The sequence below is a fragment of the Elgaria multicarinata genome, chromosome 7 (assembly GCF_023053635.1).
Source record: "Elgaria multicarinata webbii isolate HBS135686 ecotype San Diego chromosome 7, rElgMul1.1.pri, whole genome shotgun sequence".
NCBI classification, from domain to species: Eukaryota; Metazoa; Chordata; class Lepidosauria; order Squamata; family Anguidae; genus Elgaria; species Elgaria multicarinata.
The window spans coordinates 31839174-31856191 of NC_086177.1; the positions used below are offsets into that span (position 1 = coordinate 31839174).

Genomic DNA, 17018 nt, shown 5'->3' on the forward strand with positions numbered 1-17018 from the left:
TGGTAATGTTAGTAATGGTCAGTTGGAGTGAATTACTAGAGAAGCAGCACTTTTAGGAGGAGAATGGAAAAGCATATTGCTCCAGTGATGGGGTTGCAAGGCCTTTGTAGAAGTAGAGTTGAGCTGAAAATGCCATTATGCCTTTACAGCTCCGTTGGCAGACCATGAAAGTAAGATGGCATTTTCACCTATTTCTAAGGGGGAATTCTCCATATTTTCAGGGACAGAGCTTACCAGGATGAGCAGTGGCGTTGGTGGTATTTACCCCCCCACTCCGTCCCCTTTTTAGGGTGACCATATGGAAAGGAGGACAGGGCTCCTGTATCTTTAACAGTTGCATAGAAAAGGGGATTTCAGCAAATTTCATTTGTATATATGGAGAACCTGGTGAAATTTCCTCTTCATCACAACAGTTAAAGCTGCAGGAGCTATACTAGAGTGACCAGACTTAAAAGAGGGCAGGACTCTTGCAGCTTTAACTGTTGTTATGAAGAGGAAATTTCACCAGCGTCTCCATATATACAAATGACACCTGCTGAAACTTCCTTTTTAATACAACTGTTAAAGATACAGGAGCCCTGTCCTCCTTTTCATATGGTCACCCTACCTTTTTAAAAGTGTCCTTTGGCCTCCTGTGCCAGCAGCAGCATTGGTTTTTCCCCCCCTCAGGAGCCCAGCAGACCACCATGTTTCTCTCAATCCCTCCCTTCCAGTGATGATCTGTCCTGATGTAGCACCCTTCCAAAAGCATTGGTGGTAAAACAAAGATTATGTTATACCAGGACATAGACTCATTCGAACTGAGGCTTTATGGGAAAATATCATGACTTACCTTTCTGCTGAGGAAAGAACCAAATTATATTTTAAAGACTGAACGGAGTGTGCATGTAGTGGGAAGAGATGCTGTGACTTGTCCCACGTACGCATCCATACACACCCCTGAATGCCCCTTATTTAGCTTCACCTCAGGTCATTGGAGATGCAAGAATGTCAAAACCAGAGTTATCTCTGCATGTTTCCCCTAAACTCTACATTATTTTGGGCCCCTGTCCTTCTGCCAGGTCATTGCCCTCATCTGTTTATTATTATTTTGTAAACCGCCCAGAGAGCTTCAACTATGGGATGGTATATAAATGTAAATAATAATAATAATAATAATAATAATAATAATAATAATAATAATAATAATAATAATAATAATAATAGAAGGCCACAGAAGAGCGCCCATCTTTAGGGATGTTGGAGAACTCTGTAATGGAATCAAATGAGTTTGGATTTCTGTGAATCCAACCCACAGATACTGAAGCGGAACCAGCTTTTCCTGAGTCTCATGGATTTACACACATTTAGTCATAGAAAAATACATAAAGTAAATAAATTAGTTTTAAAAAACACGGGTCGAAATGCTCATTTCTTCCCTAGGGTAAAGCGTGAAAATGCACATTTTGGGGGAATCTGCACCTTTTGGAAATTGGGGGGGGGGGGAATCCAGTTCTGTCAATGAGCAGATGACAGAGGGAAAGGCACCTGAGAATCCGTGAAATGCAGATGGAACAGATTTAGTAAAATCTGAACGTCCCTTCCCATCCTCGGGTTTGATTGGCTTCAACTGCTCATGTTTCTTTTTAGTCCAAGGGGTTTTGTTAGGATTTTGCCATCCTGTATCTGGCTAACCGTTGAGGTTAGAGCTTTAGGGGTCACATTGGAAGTTCTTAGCCAACATGGCCATTGGTTAAGGATTGGCCATGCTGACTGAAGATTGTCCAACTTGTTGTTCAACACATCTGGAAGGCACCAGTTTAGGATAGGCTGATAAGGCTCTCATTTTTGAGCCTTTTCTATACAAGGCTTTTATTGTGCGCTTGAGATTACTCACTCGCTGTAGTTTGCGGTTTCTTTACATGATGTTGTTATTGTCCAGTGCCTCACCTTTGCTTTGCAACCATTATCACATTTTTTTCTTAATGGGGAAAGTGTGATTTTTTTAATGAATGGCCTCTATAATACCATAGAAATTGTGTAATTTTGCTATACCACAGCATTACATAGTGCCTGTATAATGGAATATATAGAAAGATAGAGAAATAAAATCTCGAGGGGGGGGGAATCATGTAAAAGAGCTGATCTTAATCCTGCAAAGAATCTGGAAGCAGAAACCTTGGTGAAGGTGTGGGTTAAAAGCTTCATGTAGAAAAGCTCGTACTGGTGGCCTATTACTGAAGCAGCAGCTCTCTGACTGATTTGTACCTTTCAGGCACATACCTGCCCTTCCATTGTAACTGAACTCTTCCCTATGCTTCATTAGTCCATTTCTGTTTTTTCTTGTGCTTCAGTTTTTGTCCATCTGACAGAGATCATAAACCTCTCGTTCTGAGACGCATGCTTCACTCTGCACCATCAGCAACACTTTTAAGTGCGGTTCGGCATTTCACCATTGATGGGGCTATGTTGTTGCACACATGTGCATCAGGATTGTTGACTTAAATCATATTATCATTGACTATGTGGTATCACGCAAGCCTTGGCAAACTTGCCATGATCTGGATTTGAGCCAAGAGCAATAACTGTCAGCTTTAAAATTTGTAGCATGACTTAGAGTAATTGTCTGCACTCTGGTAGATGTGGTGTTTTGAAAGCCTAAAGTGGAGAGGAAACAACAATTATTTGTCAACTCTAATCACTTAGTAATATTTTCTTCTAGTAGAACGAGATCTCTAGCAATGAGAGCTCTATGGTTATTGCCCGAACAATTGAATAAAGTGTGTAGCAAACTTCAGTGTACATGTGTGCAGAAAATCTTTCGACAGCAGAGCAAACTGTTTGCATGCTTCATAAAGCTACAGAGATGAGTATCTCTCGTTGCCCAAAAATAATTGGCTGTACTTTTTTATCTCTCGGCCTTTGGTAATGCTGAGGTTGTGTTACCCTGCTTCTGTTATTATTCAGATAATTCCATCAGTGTGCAGGGCAGTGGAGAGAGTACACGTAGACAGGTCCCTGCCCCAAGGAGGTGACAATCTAAAATTGGACACAGGGAAACAAATGAAGAAAGGGAAGGAAGTGGAGGCTGAGGTAAATAGGGAAGCAATATGCAATTGTTTCAGTTCCACGTGCTCGGGTTGAGTTCAAGTTGGGTATGGGAGCTAGGGATTGTGGCAAAGTCTTCAGGGATAATGTGGGTTTTGAGGAGGGATTTGAAGGAAGTGGGAGAGGTGTCACCACACAGGTGTTGTGGGAGGCAGTTTCAAGCATACGGGGTGGCAGGTAGGAAGGCGGAGTCTTTTGAGGAAAGGGGATAGGAGACCTTTGGACGATGGAGGAGCTGAAGGATCAAGTATCACAGGCAGGGATGTATTGGGATATAAAAGCAGAGAGGCAAGGCGGGCAGGGGCAGGTAAGGCCATGGAGAGTTGATCATCAGACAAGCATTTTATAGCACACTTGGAAGTGGGCTCTCACAGATTTTCACAGGTCCTCTTCACGACACTATCCACCTCCCATCAGTCTCCCGCTCTTTTTGGCCTTCTTCCCGTGACAAAAAAAGACCCCGGTAAGTCCCATTTATTTTTAAAAATGGAATTTGCTGCGATCTCCTGCTGTGTGCAGGAGAAGCAGTGCGATCAAAACAGACCACTGCCACGTGGTCATTGTTTATTTCCTCTTCTCAGTTGAGAAAGAGGAAGTATTGTGTGACAGAAGCAGGGGCGGAGAAGCGATGGTAGGGAACCGTGGTTTCCTCCCATCTGATGAAGCTCAGAATGCTTGGGCTGAAACCAGGAGCAGACAGGAGGTCAGCGCACATATTTAAGGAAGGGCATCATGTGATTCAGTCCGAACCAGCCAGAATTCTAAAGAAGCTCTCCAAGGTGCTGAACCTTTTTTGCCAAAACAGATTCAGTACCTTGAATATCTCCTTTTAGAGTTCTGAGTGGTTTTGACTGAAACCCAGAATGGATTCACAGCCCCATCAGAAGAGGAACCACCAGCATCTACTGAGTTAAAAGCTTGCCGACAAAGTTACACAAAATAATATTGTTTCAGCTGTTTCCTTGGTGGAGAGTTGCGGGGTGGGGGTGGGAGGCTGTGCCCCTGTGGCATCAGAATCCAGCAATATCTCTCTGCTACTCACCCCCACCCAACCAGCCTTGTGCAGCACTGCTCTGTATTTACGGTGTTTCATTACCCAAAAGCCGCAGGCTGTGGCCAAGTATGTTGTGATGCTAAGATCAATTAAAGCTTAATGAAAGGAGAAGGAGGCTGTGTGACTGCAAACCGGATGGAGTTGTCGGAAGGTGCAGTTTAGGTAAATAATGTCCTTCTTACTCAGTGTTAATCCTGAGCATTTGTTGACCTAGCAGAACCGCAGGCTTGATATTTCAGCTGTTAACAGCAGTACAGCCACGTTCTCTATCACAGTGTCTTGCAACATTTCCAGATAGAGGAAATATCCTATAGGTAGCCTCCAACAGCTGGGTGGGCGATGCAGCAGAGAAAGGGCTTGATTTAGAGGCTAAGGCTATAAGGTGGCACAATTCCATGGGTGGAACAAGCAGCACAGAGGCTCAAAGGACTTCTTTAAAATCCCCTTTCCTTTGTAAAGCTCTCCATTTTTGCACTCTTTGAAAAGGCAGTTGGGAATGACTGGGTAGAGGGAGACGTTGCCTCTGTTATAGCACCCACATGTGTGCACTATGGGGGATACATGCAGCTTGCTCGTTTCAGTGTTAGGAAGCGCTTGTCAGCAAGCCAAGCCGACAGGAAATGGGGAAAAATAGTACTGCAGGGAAGAAAGAAGTGCCTTTATTGGACACAAGCGCTTGCTCAGCTCTCCCCCATTCAGGATGAGTGTCAAGGAACCCAGGCTCCAGGAAGCAGGGGAACTGGGGCATGGCTAGATGAGGGGGGTGGAGAGGGGATCTTGTGACATGATGATTGCAAGATCCTCCCCCTCAGTCTACACGCAGCGTGCGACGTCCCGGGAGGACAGAGGACGTCACATCCGCCATTTTGGATTTTTTGGTTTACTCAAGTGAGCGCTCAAGCGCTCCTTCGAAAAAGTATTTTTTTAAAGGAAAAATTCTCCCGCTACCCCCAACCCACCCCCGATGGGCACGGAGCTCCTGAAAAGCTCTATGCACAGTGCCCGGCTCCCCGCAGTTACTTGCGAGGAGCCGGGATGAAAACAGGACGCCTGACCACACCTCCCTCTGTCTCGGGATCATCCCGAGACTGCAGGAAGAACCAGGATTAAAGTGTAGGGCCATACCCCGGGGAAAGGGAGGGATCATCCCTCCCTGCTCCCGGGATCCCCTGTGCGTCATGTGGATGCACAGGGCCGATCCCGGGATGATCCACGGGATATCGCCCCGTCTAGACATGCCTCTGGTCCCACTTTCCTTCACACTTCCACATCAGCTTATCCGGAATGGTGGGGTAGCAGAGCATTGATTCAAGGCTGTAAGCTTGGAGGACCACTGTGCATCCTGCTCCACCTCCAACACTGCTTGTCCTTTTCTACCCTGTTTGAAAGTGGGTGCTCAGAGTAGGTCCAGTGAAAAACCCACACAAAAATGTGTGTGTGTGTATGGGGAGGGTGGGCTCAGGTTAATGTTCTAGCAATTTCACTAAACACTTTTAGGAGTTAGGAAAATTGCTAGATCAATGCAATGAGTTGGCTTACAGAGTCACCACAGCCCACCATGGTAGGTACCACCTTTCCAATCCAAGTCCCCACTGCCTCAGTTTCTGGTAACATGTGAGTCTTGAAAGAGTGGGTTGTTGGGATGGTTGACAAGCTACTCAGAATCTATGGGCTGTCTTAGGGTTGCAGGTGGTTTGTCAACCACCCACCTTCGCTGGGTTCACATGTAATGAGAAGCTATGGTGTGCCCTGCCACGCTCCAAATTTTCAAAATGGTGGCTGCCATCTTGACCTGAAGCCCTGAAGGAAAATTCGCCCACGAGGGGTTCTTGTTATGTGTGAACCCGACCAAAGTGTTAAAGCAGGGGGGTGAGGCAGTATTCCCTCAGAGCCCACATACTGGTGGTTGGTAAGGGCCATAGCCGAAGGCGTTCACTCACATACATCCAGATTCCCTCCCCTATTCACATCTTCCATCTATCCACCCACTCTCCCCCATTTACATTGATTCAGCCACATACTCCCTCCCCCACCAAGGATGTCTTTTTCTGTCTTCACTGCTGGGCACTTAGAAAGAGGCTTCCCCTTCTTAGCACCCAGCAAAGAAGCAGAGCGATATATTAACTCTTAATGGTATATACTGATTATATTGAGATAAATCTTGTTTACTGTTTGCTTGCAGCGATAAACCATTGTAAAAGAAAGTGATATTGCCCAGAATGTACAGTGTGGGTGGTGCGTTGTCTTATCTAATGGATTGTATCCAATGTTAATCTAATTTAAATCACATTCATTCCAATGGGTCTATTCTAAGGAGGAGTAACATTAGATACAACTCACCATCTCCCTTGTATTACCTACAGTATGTTCTCAAGCACTTCTAGTAATACATGATCATGATGGTGGTGTCACCTGAAAGACTGATTTTGGACATGCTTACACCCTCTTACGCCCTTTCCCCAAACACCCTCATTGAGGAAACAGAATGGGATCCCCTAATTTCTTTCAAGATCTTATTTTATTCCTTTTGTGTACTTGAGATCATCCTCTTCGACTGAATATATTTGGAATCAATCCTGATTTGCCATAAGTACGTATTGAGCTGATTTTGTGTTTTATGTTCTTGGCACAGTAAAAAAATGTTTTTTTTCTGCAAAGGCATTATACTACTGAGTATCAAGACAAGTATTCTGTTCTGATATGCAGCCTGCTCAGTTTAAGAAAGCTGTCACTATGTGCTATTGTGCAATCATGGTGACATTTTGCAAGTGGTAATAATACCCCCCACACAAAAGAAACAAAAAAACGAAAAATGAAAAAATCCTTATGCAAATGTAACATGAGTTACTTGTACAGAGTGACAGTGCACTGTTGCATTTTATCAGTGTATAATAATACCAATAAGATCTGTGGGGGGCGGTTAAGACAGTGGAATTGTATGTCTGAACATTTATTTTAGGATTCTGTCCGACTAGCCATGTTATAGGAAACACAGGAACATCTCATGGCATCTTAAATTTACCAGTATGTGGGCTCTGAGGGAATACTGCCTCACCCCTCTGCTTTAACACTTTGGTCTGGTTCACACATAACAAGAACCCATCATGGGCGAATTTTCCTTCGGGGCTTCAGGTCAAGATGGCAGCCACCATTTTGAAAATTTGGAGCGTGGCAGGGCACACCATAGCTTCTCATTATGTGTGAACCCAGCAAAGGTGGGTGGTTGACAAACGACTTGCAACCCTAAGACAGCCCATGGATTTTGGGTAGCTTGTCAACCATCCCAACAACCCAACCTTTCCAGGCTCACATGTAACAAGAAACTGTGGCAGTGGGGACTTGGATTTATCATGGCCGAAGCTTGCATTTCATGGACTTTCGGCCATACCATTTATACTTTTTCTCTCTATCCTTCCCTCCCTCCCTCCCCCCCCTCTCTCTCTCTCTCTCTGTGTGTGTGTGTGTGTGTGTGTGTGTTTGCCAACTGAGAATAACACATCATGTGTCTGATGAAGTGGGCTCTAGTCCACAAAAGCTTATGCCACAATAAATCTTTTAGACTTTAAGGTGCCACACGTCTCTCTTTTGTATTTGATGCATTATTCTTATTTTTGATTTATAAAGCACTCCCAATCAAAATGGTATTTTACAGAGTAACATAATCCTCATTCTCCCTAATCTTTCAACCCTGCCTCTTTCTGAATTGGGTTTCTTTTTGTCCAGGGTTGTCAAAAACTTTCATTTAACATAGTGTTCCAAGGAACGTAGATTGTTTTCCTTCCTTGAGCCAAATCATTTATTTAATGATCTACTAAGTTTTGAAACATAACACCTTAGTTTCTAGAGTTTCCGCTGCCACCACCACCACTTCTCTCTCTCTCTCTCTCTCTCTCTCTCTCTCTCTGGCTTTTGTGCCTTTAGGAGTTGCACTGCAGCTTTTGTTTACGACTCTGTAATATGGACCATATCAATTTGGTGCCGTTTGGGAAGATTGTAATACATAAGATGGAGCCTCAAAATTCCAAGATTCTATGTAGACTTGCCCTTTCTTTGCCCATTGTATTATTTGTTTCTGAAGCCACTGCGGGTGCAATGATCAACCCATTTAAAAATATAAATAAATCATTTTGTCTGTCTGTCTATATCTGTCTATCCATCCATTCATCTTTCATCCATATCTGCACTCTCTCTAACATACACACACTTTGTCCTTTTCTTTCTGGTTCACTCCTTTCCTTTGTTTCTCCCCACTCCCCCTGTATTCTTGCTGTCTGCCTGTTCAGGCAACATGCTAAGCCATGGTTAGGCCGCTAACCCTTTTGCAGCAAATGGTCAGTGAACATGTAAACTGTGGTTATGTATCCACCATGGTTACGAATGACTCACATGACACACTGGGCCATAATGTTTAGCCTAAAATGCTTAACCACTGTGGCTTAGTGTGACATCTGAACAGGGTCTCTCTCTCTCTCTCTCTCTCTCTCTCTCTCTCTCTCTCTCTCTCTCTCTCTCTCTCTTTCAGCAGGCACTGCTGAAGCTTCCCAGCTGAGGAAGTGTCATGATCCAGTTGGCTGATAATTTAGTTCAGTTCCCCCCCCCACTTCTTAAGTACTTATAAAAATTTACGGATTTCTTCATAAATGGTACAGAAAGAACTTGAGATTTAAAAAATCCGAATGTGGGCAAAAGCGAAAGTGGCAAATTCATCCATCTAGGGAGAGGGCTCTGAGCGCTGAGCTCTTTATAAAAGTTTGGCTTTGAATCCCTGCACATTCAACCATGTTTGTGGCCTAAATTAGGGTTGCCACCTCTTTTTTTCTTTCTTTCTGCCAAGCTCTTCATCTTGGCAGGCAGGTACAACATAGTCCACCCCAGGCTGAGAATAGCTGCACTGATTGAATTTGTCCTAGGCAGACGAGTGAGAATTTAGTTTTGGCTCGTTTTCAAGAAGAACATACCAAAATTCAGAAATTTCTTATATATTGAAAGAACTTGAGACCTTTTAAAAAAAATCAAATGCCAAAAAAAAGTCAAAAGCAAAACCAATAGCTTTGTCCAATCTCTAGACAGAAATAGACCTCGCAGCTCCCCGTCTCGCCCTCCTCCTGATTGGAGTGGGCCCAACCTCCAACCAAACGGGGCTAACAGCAGCTCTCTTTGGCTGTAATTGGTCCAGAGAACAAGCTCTCGCTCTCTCACTCTGTCCCTCTGCCTCCCCATGTGTCAGCACCTGTTGAACATCATTGATTATTCTCCTGAGTGCTAGTTTTAGCTCTTTGTTGGCACAGCTTGAAACACAATGAAAACTGCAAAAGCAGTTGTTTAGAGGTTACAGTGATCCACAGGAAATTAGCATGTGCAACTTGTGGCCCTCCAGATGTTTCGGCCTACAACTCCCATGATCCCTCACAATTGGTTTTGTTGTCTAGGGCTGACGGGAATTGTAGGCCAAAACATTTGGAGGGCCGCACCTCCATACTGCAGCAATGATGCTTTGATGCCACCTCCAAGTCCCTGATGAACTATTTCTTGTCTAAAGTCCCTTTTTCTTTTTAAATTTCTATTCATAGGTGTTAACCAATTCAAGGCTGATGATTTTCACATTGCTTTCCCCCAAACACATCTGCAGAGGGAAACATAAATCACTGCAATGAGATTTCAAGATGGGAGAGAATGTTAAAAGATGAAAAAGTGAGATGATTGTATATATTGAATTGTAGCTCACGTTAGTACTACTTAGAGTAGACCCATTCATGTCAATAAGTTTACTTTAAGTAGGACTAATATTGGCTACAACCCTTGAGAAACAGGTAGACTGCTCTCGCTCTCCCCTTGAAGTGAAGTATGCATTAACAAGAGGAGTTGTAGAACCTGAGTCTGTCCCTTGTATTAGTAATGTGAGCAATATACCTAACAATATGACAAGAAACGCAAGGGATGAGTACAAGGATATTCTTTCCCCCTCCCTTTAAAGGTGTACAATTTGATGTATAACTAACACCTGGCATCTGGTTTGTTTTCCAGGACAAAACGGGTCAGTCATTGTTACCAAATAACTTACCGGCACTTGGAAAGGACCTTGACTCAGAAGGAAGTAAGCAACATCCATCACACCATTGAGCAATCTGTTGTACAAGAATTAGGAGTAGAGGGAAGATTTTGACCCTGTAGCTTTGAATCCTCTGGTTTTCTTTTCCTTTTTCCTCTTCATTTTCTCCCCGTTGAAAATGGTTTCCATCATGTGGAAGCCTTTGGCAATGTGTAACTTTCACGTAATAAAGATGAATAACTTGGCGGTGTGAGTGAACATTAATCAATACCTTGTTGGCTATGCTGTATGTTATTAATCAATTCCTGTGGTTGTATTAAACTACAGAGAATGTATGTTAGTTCTGCACTAGTAGGAAGTTCCATGCACTTGCGGTAGAGGAGGGGTGGGCAGAAAGTAGATATCCAGATGTTTTGGACCAACTTCCAGAAGCCCCTGCCAGCATGGCCAATAGTCAAGAATGCTGGCATTTGAAGTCCAAAACATCAGGGAATCTACTTTCTGCCCACCCCTGAGATAAGAGTCCCTGACCATCTACAGACAAGCCTTTCACAGATGGTTTGAGGCTCAGACTGAACTGGACGTTACAAGTGGGAGTTACAGCAAGATGTTATGCTCCAGCCAACTCCATTCCATTCCACTCTCCCCAGCCCACCTCTTTTTTGTGCTATAAAAATGGTGATGGAAGCAATCCCTTGGAAACTAATTTGGTCAAGCCTTGCGCAAAAAACATATTGGAGTACACAGGAGCTTACTGAGAATGGGATACATAACAACCCTACAGCTTAACTTGCTCTTTTTGAGCTTTCCTTGTAAAGATCTTACAAAGGGAAACAGTTGTGAATTACCTGCACCACAAATTGCTTTGCAATTGCACCACTTCAGACTCCAATGAGTTCTACCGTAAACACACATTCCCAGGACAATAACGTTAATCTGAAAAGGGCCAGGTACACAGTACTCACAATCAAGACTTCATTTATCTCGCTGGGTCATTTGACGGCTGTTGAGCGACACGATGTCTTTTTGACTCAGTTTTATTTTTTAAAACTGCCTGGAGACTATATTCCTCCTTGGTATTGGTACATCTGCCTGCCACCTCCATTGTCCTATTGAATATTTCCAAAATTTATGTTCTGAGAAAGAGAGCTGCAGCAGACATTTTATGTCATACACTTGAAGATGTTTACAGCTTGATCCTATGCATGCTTACTGTGACATTAATCTGCTAATTTCAATAGTATTTGCTCTCTTATAAGTGAGTTTAAGATTTCAGCCTCAATCATGATTGCTTCTATTTTCTTTTTATAGTAATAAGTGGTGGTGGTGGCATTTTTCATTTTAAATGTTTTATTATATTCTAAAATGCAAACAAATTACTTGCCGTTATGCCAAGCTGTTAGTCAGGGGACAGCAGAAGAAAGACTGAATAATTCAGAATTATTATGAGTGGACCTCCATCTAGGAATGCTGCTGCTCTGAAATGGAGGTGCTTCTCAACCAGTGTGGTGTAGTGGCTAAAGTGCTGGACTGGGAGTCAGGGGATCCAGATTCTAGTCCCCACTCAGCCATGGAAACCAACTGGGTGACTTTGGGCCAGTTACAGACTCTCAGCCCAACCTACCTCACAGGGTTGTTGTTGTGAGGATAAAATGGAGAGGAGGAAGATTATGTATGCCACCTTGGGTTTCTTGGAGAAAAACAGCCGGGATATAAATGCAATAATAAATAAATAAATACATAATGGGGCAGGAAGGCAGGTAATCTATCTATTTTATTGTTTTTATTTTTAATCCAGCCCAAAACAAACATTCTCTGGACAGATTACAAAAAGCTAAATGAATAAATACACTACAAACAAAAAAAAAACAGCACAAGGAAGGTTCACCTTTTAAATGTAGGCACCTTTTAAACATAGGCATAGGGAAGTCCAGAGGTAAAATGGATAAAGTTATGTGACAATACAAGGGACTCATGCACACTGCTGGCAAATCTCCTTGAAGCTTATCTGTCAAATCCATATGTCGGACTTGCACAAGACCTCTCTGACAAATAAATAGATTTAAGGACCGTTTCTGAGGTGGAAAAACCATCACCACCGTGAGGTGATTGGTCCTCACAAGGTCAGAAGGTAACATGTTGAGAGCTGGTGGTGTGTATAAGTGGCTATGAGTGTGAGCCTGGGGTAGGACTCACAGAGTTGGTGGCAGATGAATTCAACATCCTTTCTAATAAAAATGAGCAACGGCTCCATTACACCGCTGAAGACCCATGTTCAAATATTACCTCAGCCAAGAACTCACTTGGTGTCCCTAGGCAAGCCGCCATGTCTCAGACTCAGTCCCCCCACCCCCACAACAATACCAGAGGTAAGGGGTGTAGACCACAATAATTCTGACAAGACAAATATTCTAGTTAGGGATTTTCCACCTCAAATGTGGCCATGTGAGTCAGCCTTTTAAGGAAGCAAATTGGAGAAATAACAGATTCTGGTGAAAAGAACCTGGCTTATATAATACAGAAAAGCAGAGTTTTCTTTTCTTTGCTGTGTGTTCAGAAATGTTCAACCTTGCAGTGTTTGCTTTGAGTAAGGGAGAATTACCCGTCCTTCCCAAAAGGAAGTTAAATACTTCATAAAGTTTCCTGCTGTCTTAGACTCGGCACTCCTGTGAACATTCCCTTTTCAGAGGCCAGGCAATTTTACCCTGAAAATCCTCCTCTTTCAGCTCTAGTACTTTACCCTTCTTGCTTTACTGTCTTTGTGGAATCTATTTTTATGATTCTTTGAAACACCTGCTAGAAAGTGTGTTTTTTGTTCCTCATAACTGGGAATAAAAGCATTTTTTAAAATAAATAAATAAATAAAAGAAACTCTTCTAACTAAAACTGTCTAAATGCTTTATTTAAAAAGAGCGTTTTTGTTAGCAGAAAAAGGCACCATTTATATTTCTATACCTAGCATATGTCCTACACCCAACTGTCACAAATATGCAATGTGTCTAGTAAAACGATAATTCAGAAGTCTACAAACTTCTGGGTACAAGTAGAAAACTCCATATGCCAAGGGTTTGAAGTATACAAAGCCATCCTGCCCAGTAAGGAGGACTGAAGACAATGGCCTTCTGTGTACATGCACAATACATTTGTCCTCCTCTCATCTCTGGCCTAATGTGTTTGCAGGTTTTTAAATCACTTCCATGCCTGCAAAGGAAAATCTATGCAAGAGAGCCAGCGGCAGTGTAGTGGTTAGAGTGTCAAATCAGACCAGGGCTAGGGAGACCCAGGTTCAAATCCCCACTGAACCATGAAGGTGACCTTCAGCCAGTCCTTCTCGGCATAGCCTACCTCACAGGGTTGTTGTGAGAATAAACATGCCAGAGTTCAGCAGACAACCATGCATATGCCCTGAGTTCCATTGAAGAAAACCTCAGAAATAAAGGTTATGTTAAAGAGAAAAATGCAACAATGAGGTGACAATGAGATTAGTGTATATACTTGGGTACCCAAACTTTTTGGGTTAATGGGCACATTTGGAATTTTGAGAAAATGTCATGGCTGCTCTCACAAAATGGTTGCCATGGACGTGGATCTTGCCCATTCATAAAATGACAACTATGGTGTACATGGCTGATCATAAAACACTCATTTCCCAGAACGCAAACTGGTGAGACAACAATAAAAGTAACTGGGCCAAGAACAGAAGTACCACACAGAGGTGGGGGTCTGAGCTCCAAAACACAAAACTACTCTTGAACCAAAATAAAGATGGTACTGGGGTGGGTGGTGGGTGGAGAACCTCAATCAGCAGCATGCCAGCCTCCCATTTTTTTTTTTAAAAAAAAAGTAATTTAAATAAATCTTAAGACATAAAATAAAAATCAGGAGGGGCCAAGACACTCTCCGGTGTCCTTTCTTCTAGATTTTTAGGGCACTGACAAAGAATGAAGGAGGATGGCAGCAGCATGAGCAAGATCACAAGGACTGCAGGGATTTTTGCTGCTCTTGCCGGGTGTCCTTCTAGCTGTTCCTGACGACTCATGATGAAATTGCCCTGCCAGGTTCGGACATCACAACAAGCCACCCTGAAAACAAGCCAAGAACAAGCCATGGGTTCTCAGGATGGCTTGTTCGTAGAAAACAACTCACGATGAAAAAACACTCTGGGTTTGGATGTCACCGTAAATTACCCTGAAAGAACCCATGGTGACAACCCACCATGGCTTATCACATTGTGCGAGCCAGGTCACTGTGAGTATTGGGTCGTTTATTGCTATAACTGATCTGACCGTTTTTTCTTTACGGTGATGCTTAGGAAGCTGTAATGGAGTGTTTCTCTTCAAAAACCTGGAAGCCTTTCATTTTAGCAGAAGATAGATATGGGAGCCAAGGAGGGATGTTGCAAGGCTTTTAATGGTGCTGCTCTAATCTCCGCGCTTTGCAAAAGCGCATGTTGAGTGAGAACAAAGGGGCCAGGCACTAGCATATTTACAGATCTCTATACGTCTATGGATCTGCTTTTTGCAAGGACCTCTGCCTGCCGTGCCTGAACAAAACCTACATCAGGAGCCAAGCAACTACCACCTGGGCTTTAGTATGCTCAGCCTTTCAGGAGATGTGCTATTCCAAATCGGGCGCTGTTAGGAGTCCTGAAACTACGATGAGAGGTGAAACGGCCTGCTTAACAGCCTTTTCTGCTCCACTAGTGTAGCTTTTTACATGATTGTGTGGAGAGTTTACTGGGGTTCTATTCACATTGCCCATTCTCTCATACCGTAGGAAGAGACAGGCAGGCCTAGGCCTCCATTTTGAGAGGCCTTGGAACAAAGGGGAGGATTGATTCTGATGTTTCTTTTTCTTCTCCTCTGTAATCTCTCCAGAACAAAGGAGACCTGCCCAGAGGAAAACAACTTCTACTTGCTCCTTTATTATCTGTGGGTCTGGATTTAGTTTAACTGGTGCGGAGAAGTGCATTGAGAGAGTAGGACTTAAGCCCGTTTCAATACAAAACAACCCCACCACCACAGTATACAATTTAGGAAAGGTGTTTAAAAGCTTTATTCTGATGGTGTCCTGTGGAGACAGGAGGGGAATTTAACTGGGGTGAGTTCATCTATATTAACATTGTATTTCTAAATAAAATATGTATTTGATCAAATGTCTGCTTACTTGGCAGAAATCTTTATGGAACAAATCTGGCCCACCTGGGCTCCCAATCCCTCCCTCCCAATCCATCCCTCCAGGATTCCCAAAGAGAGCCATGCCCCCTTCTCATGGCTCCACCCCCTTCCCCCCAGCCACTGAACATTTGGTGCTTTCCCAGCTTTTGTGCATTCTGAAAGGTTGAAAGGGCATTGCAGTAATTAGATTACTGCAACACCCTCTACATGGGGCAGCCTTTGAAGACGATCCGGAAGTTGCAGCTTGTGCAAAATGCAGCGGCCAGATTGATAGCTGGAACAGGGAGGTTTGAGCATATAACACCGATTCTGGCCCACTTGCATTGGCTGCCTATATGTTTCCAAGCCCAACTCAAGGTGCTGGTTTTAACCTATAAAGCCCTACATGGCTTGGGACCACAATACCTGATGGAACGCCTCTCCCGACATGAACCTACCCATACACTGCGCTCAACATCTAAGGTCCTCCTCCGAGTGCCTACTCCGAGGGAAGCTCGGAGAATGGCAACAAGGGAGAGGGCCTTCTTGGTGGTGCCCCCCCCCCGACTATGGAATGATCTCCCCGATGAGGCTCGCCTGGCGCCAACATTGTTACCAGGTTAAGACTTTTCTCTTCTCCCAGGCATTTTAACAGCATTTAACAACATTAAGTTTGTTTTTAATGGACCCCAGAATTGCTGTTTTTAAATGTTGTTTTTATACTGGTTTTTTATGTTTTTGATGGTTTTTAAATTTTGTATACTTTTAATGTTTACCATTTTTAATTGTTGTAAACCGCCCAGAGAGCTTCGGCTGTGGGGCGGTATATAAATGTAATAAAATAAAATAAAATAAATTCCTCTCTTAAGTCTTAGTTACTGGCAGTAAGAACTTTAAGCTATTTTTTTTTTTTTGGTATTTTGGCCCTGCCCCTTTTGCCTTTGGCCCCACCCCAACAATGGAAGAAAGGACATCTCAGGTAGGACAGGAATGGAATGCAAGCAATACTCTCCCACTTGTGATCCCCAGCAACTGGTGTACAGAGGCATTGTTGGAGGTAATGTACAGCCAACATGACTAGTACCCATTAATAGCCTTATCCTCCATGAATTTGGTAACCTTCCATGTTGGTGGCCATCTTGTGGTAGCAAAGTCTGTTGTGTTGTTTAACAATGAGCTGTGTGAAGAGGTACTTCCTTTTATCTGTCCTGAATCTCGCACCATTCAGCTTTGTGGGATGACCCCAGGTTGTTATGGGAAAAGGATAAAACATCTCCATATCCACCTTCTCCACACCTTCTTCACTGTGGGTGGGGGGCGGGGAGAGCAGCTGTTCAGAGAAAAAAGTCAACGATCTCTACTGTGCTAGCCCAGGCCTCTTACCATAAACCTAAGCAGCTCCTTAGATCCCAGCTAGATCTTCGAATGTTTTGGTTTCCATCTTCTTTGTTTCTCTATGTTAATATATCTGCTAGGTGTTAAATTAAGTAACTAAGTTGAAAGAGCAATACTAGAAATGGGAGGGGAAAAGCCCAAGGTTAATTTAAGGCTTGGGAAGAGTAACAGACAGATTTGACAGCACGAGAGAGTGGACTGTTTGTCTGGCAAATAATGTGATTCAAAAATAGTCTTGTAAACAGTAGAGTGAAAATAGCTATATTGGAAATGATTA

At 43.3% G+C, this 17018-nt stretch overlaps 1 protein-coding gene across 2 annotated transcripts in view; it reads left to right on the forward strand.

The window, feature by feature from the left end:
• Nucleotides 1-10436, forward strand: part of FARS2 (phenylalanyl-tRNA synthetase 2, mitochondrial) — a 268820-nt gene extending 258384 nt beyond the window's left edge. For both annotated transcript variants that reach the window (XM_063130326.1, XM_063130325.1), the window contains one exon: nucleotides 10166-10436. In XM_063130326.1, coding sequence (XP_062986396.1) covers nucleotides 10166-10304 — 139 coding nt within the window. In that variant the 3' untranslated portion in view covers nucleotides 10305-10436. The remainder of the gene's footprint in view (nucleotides 1-10165) is intronic.
• Nucleotides 10437-17018: the final 6582 nt, after the last annotated feature.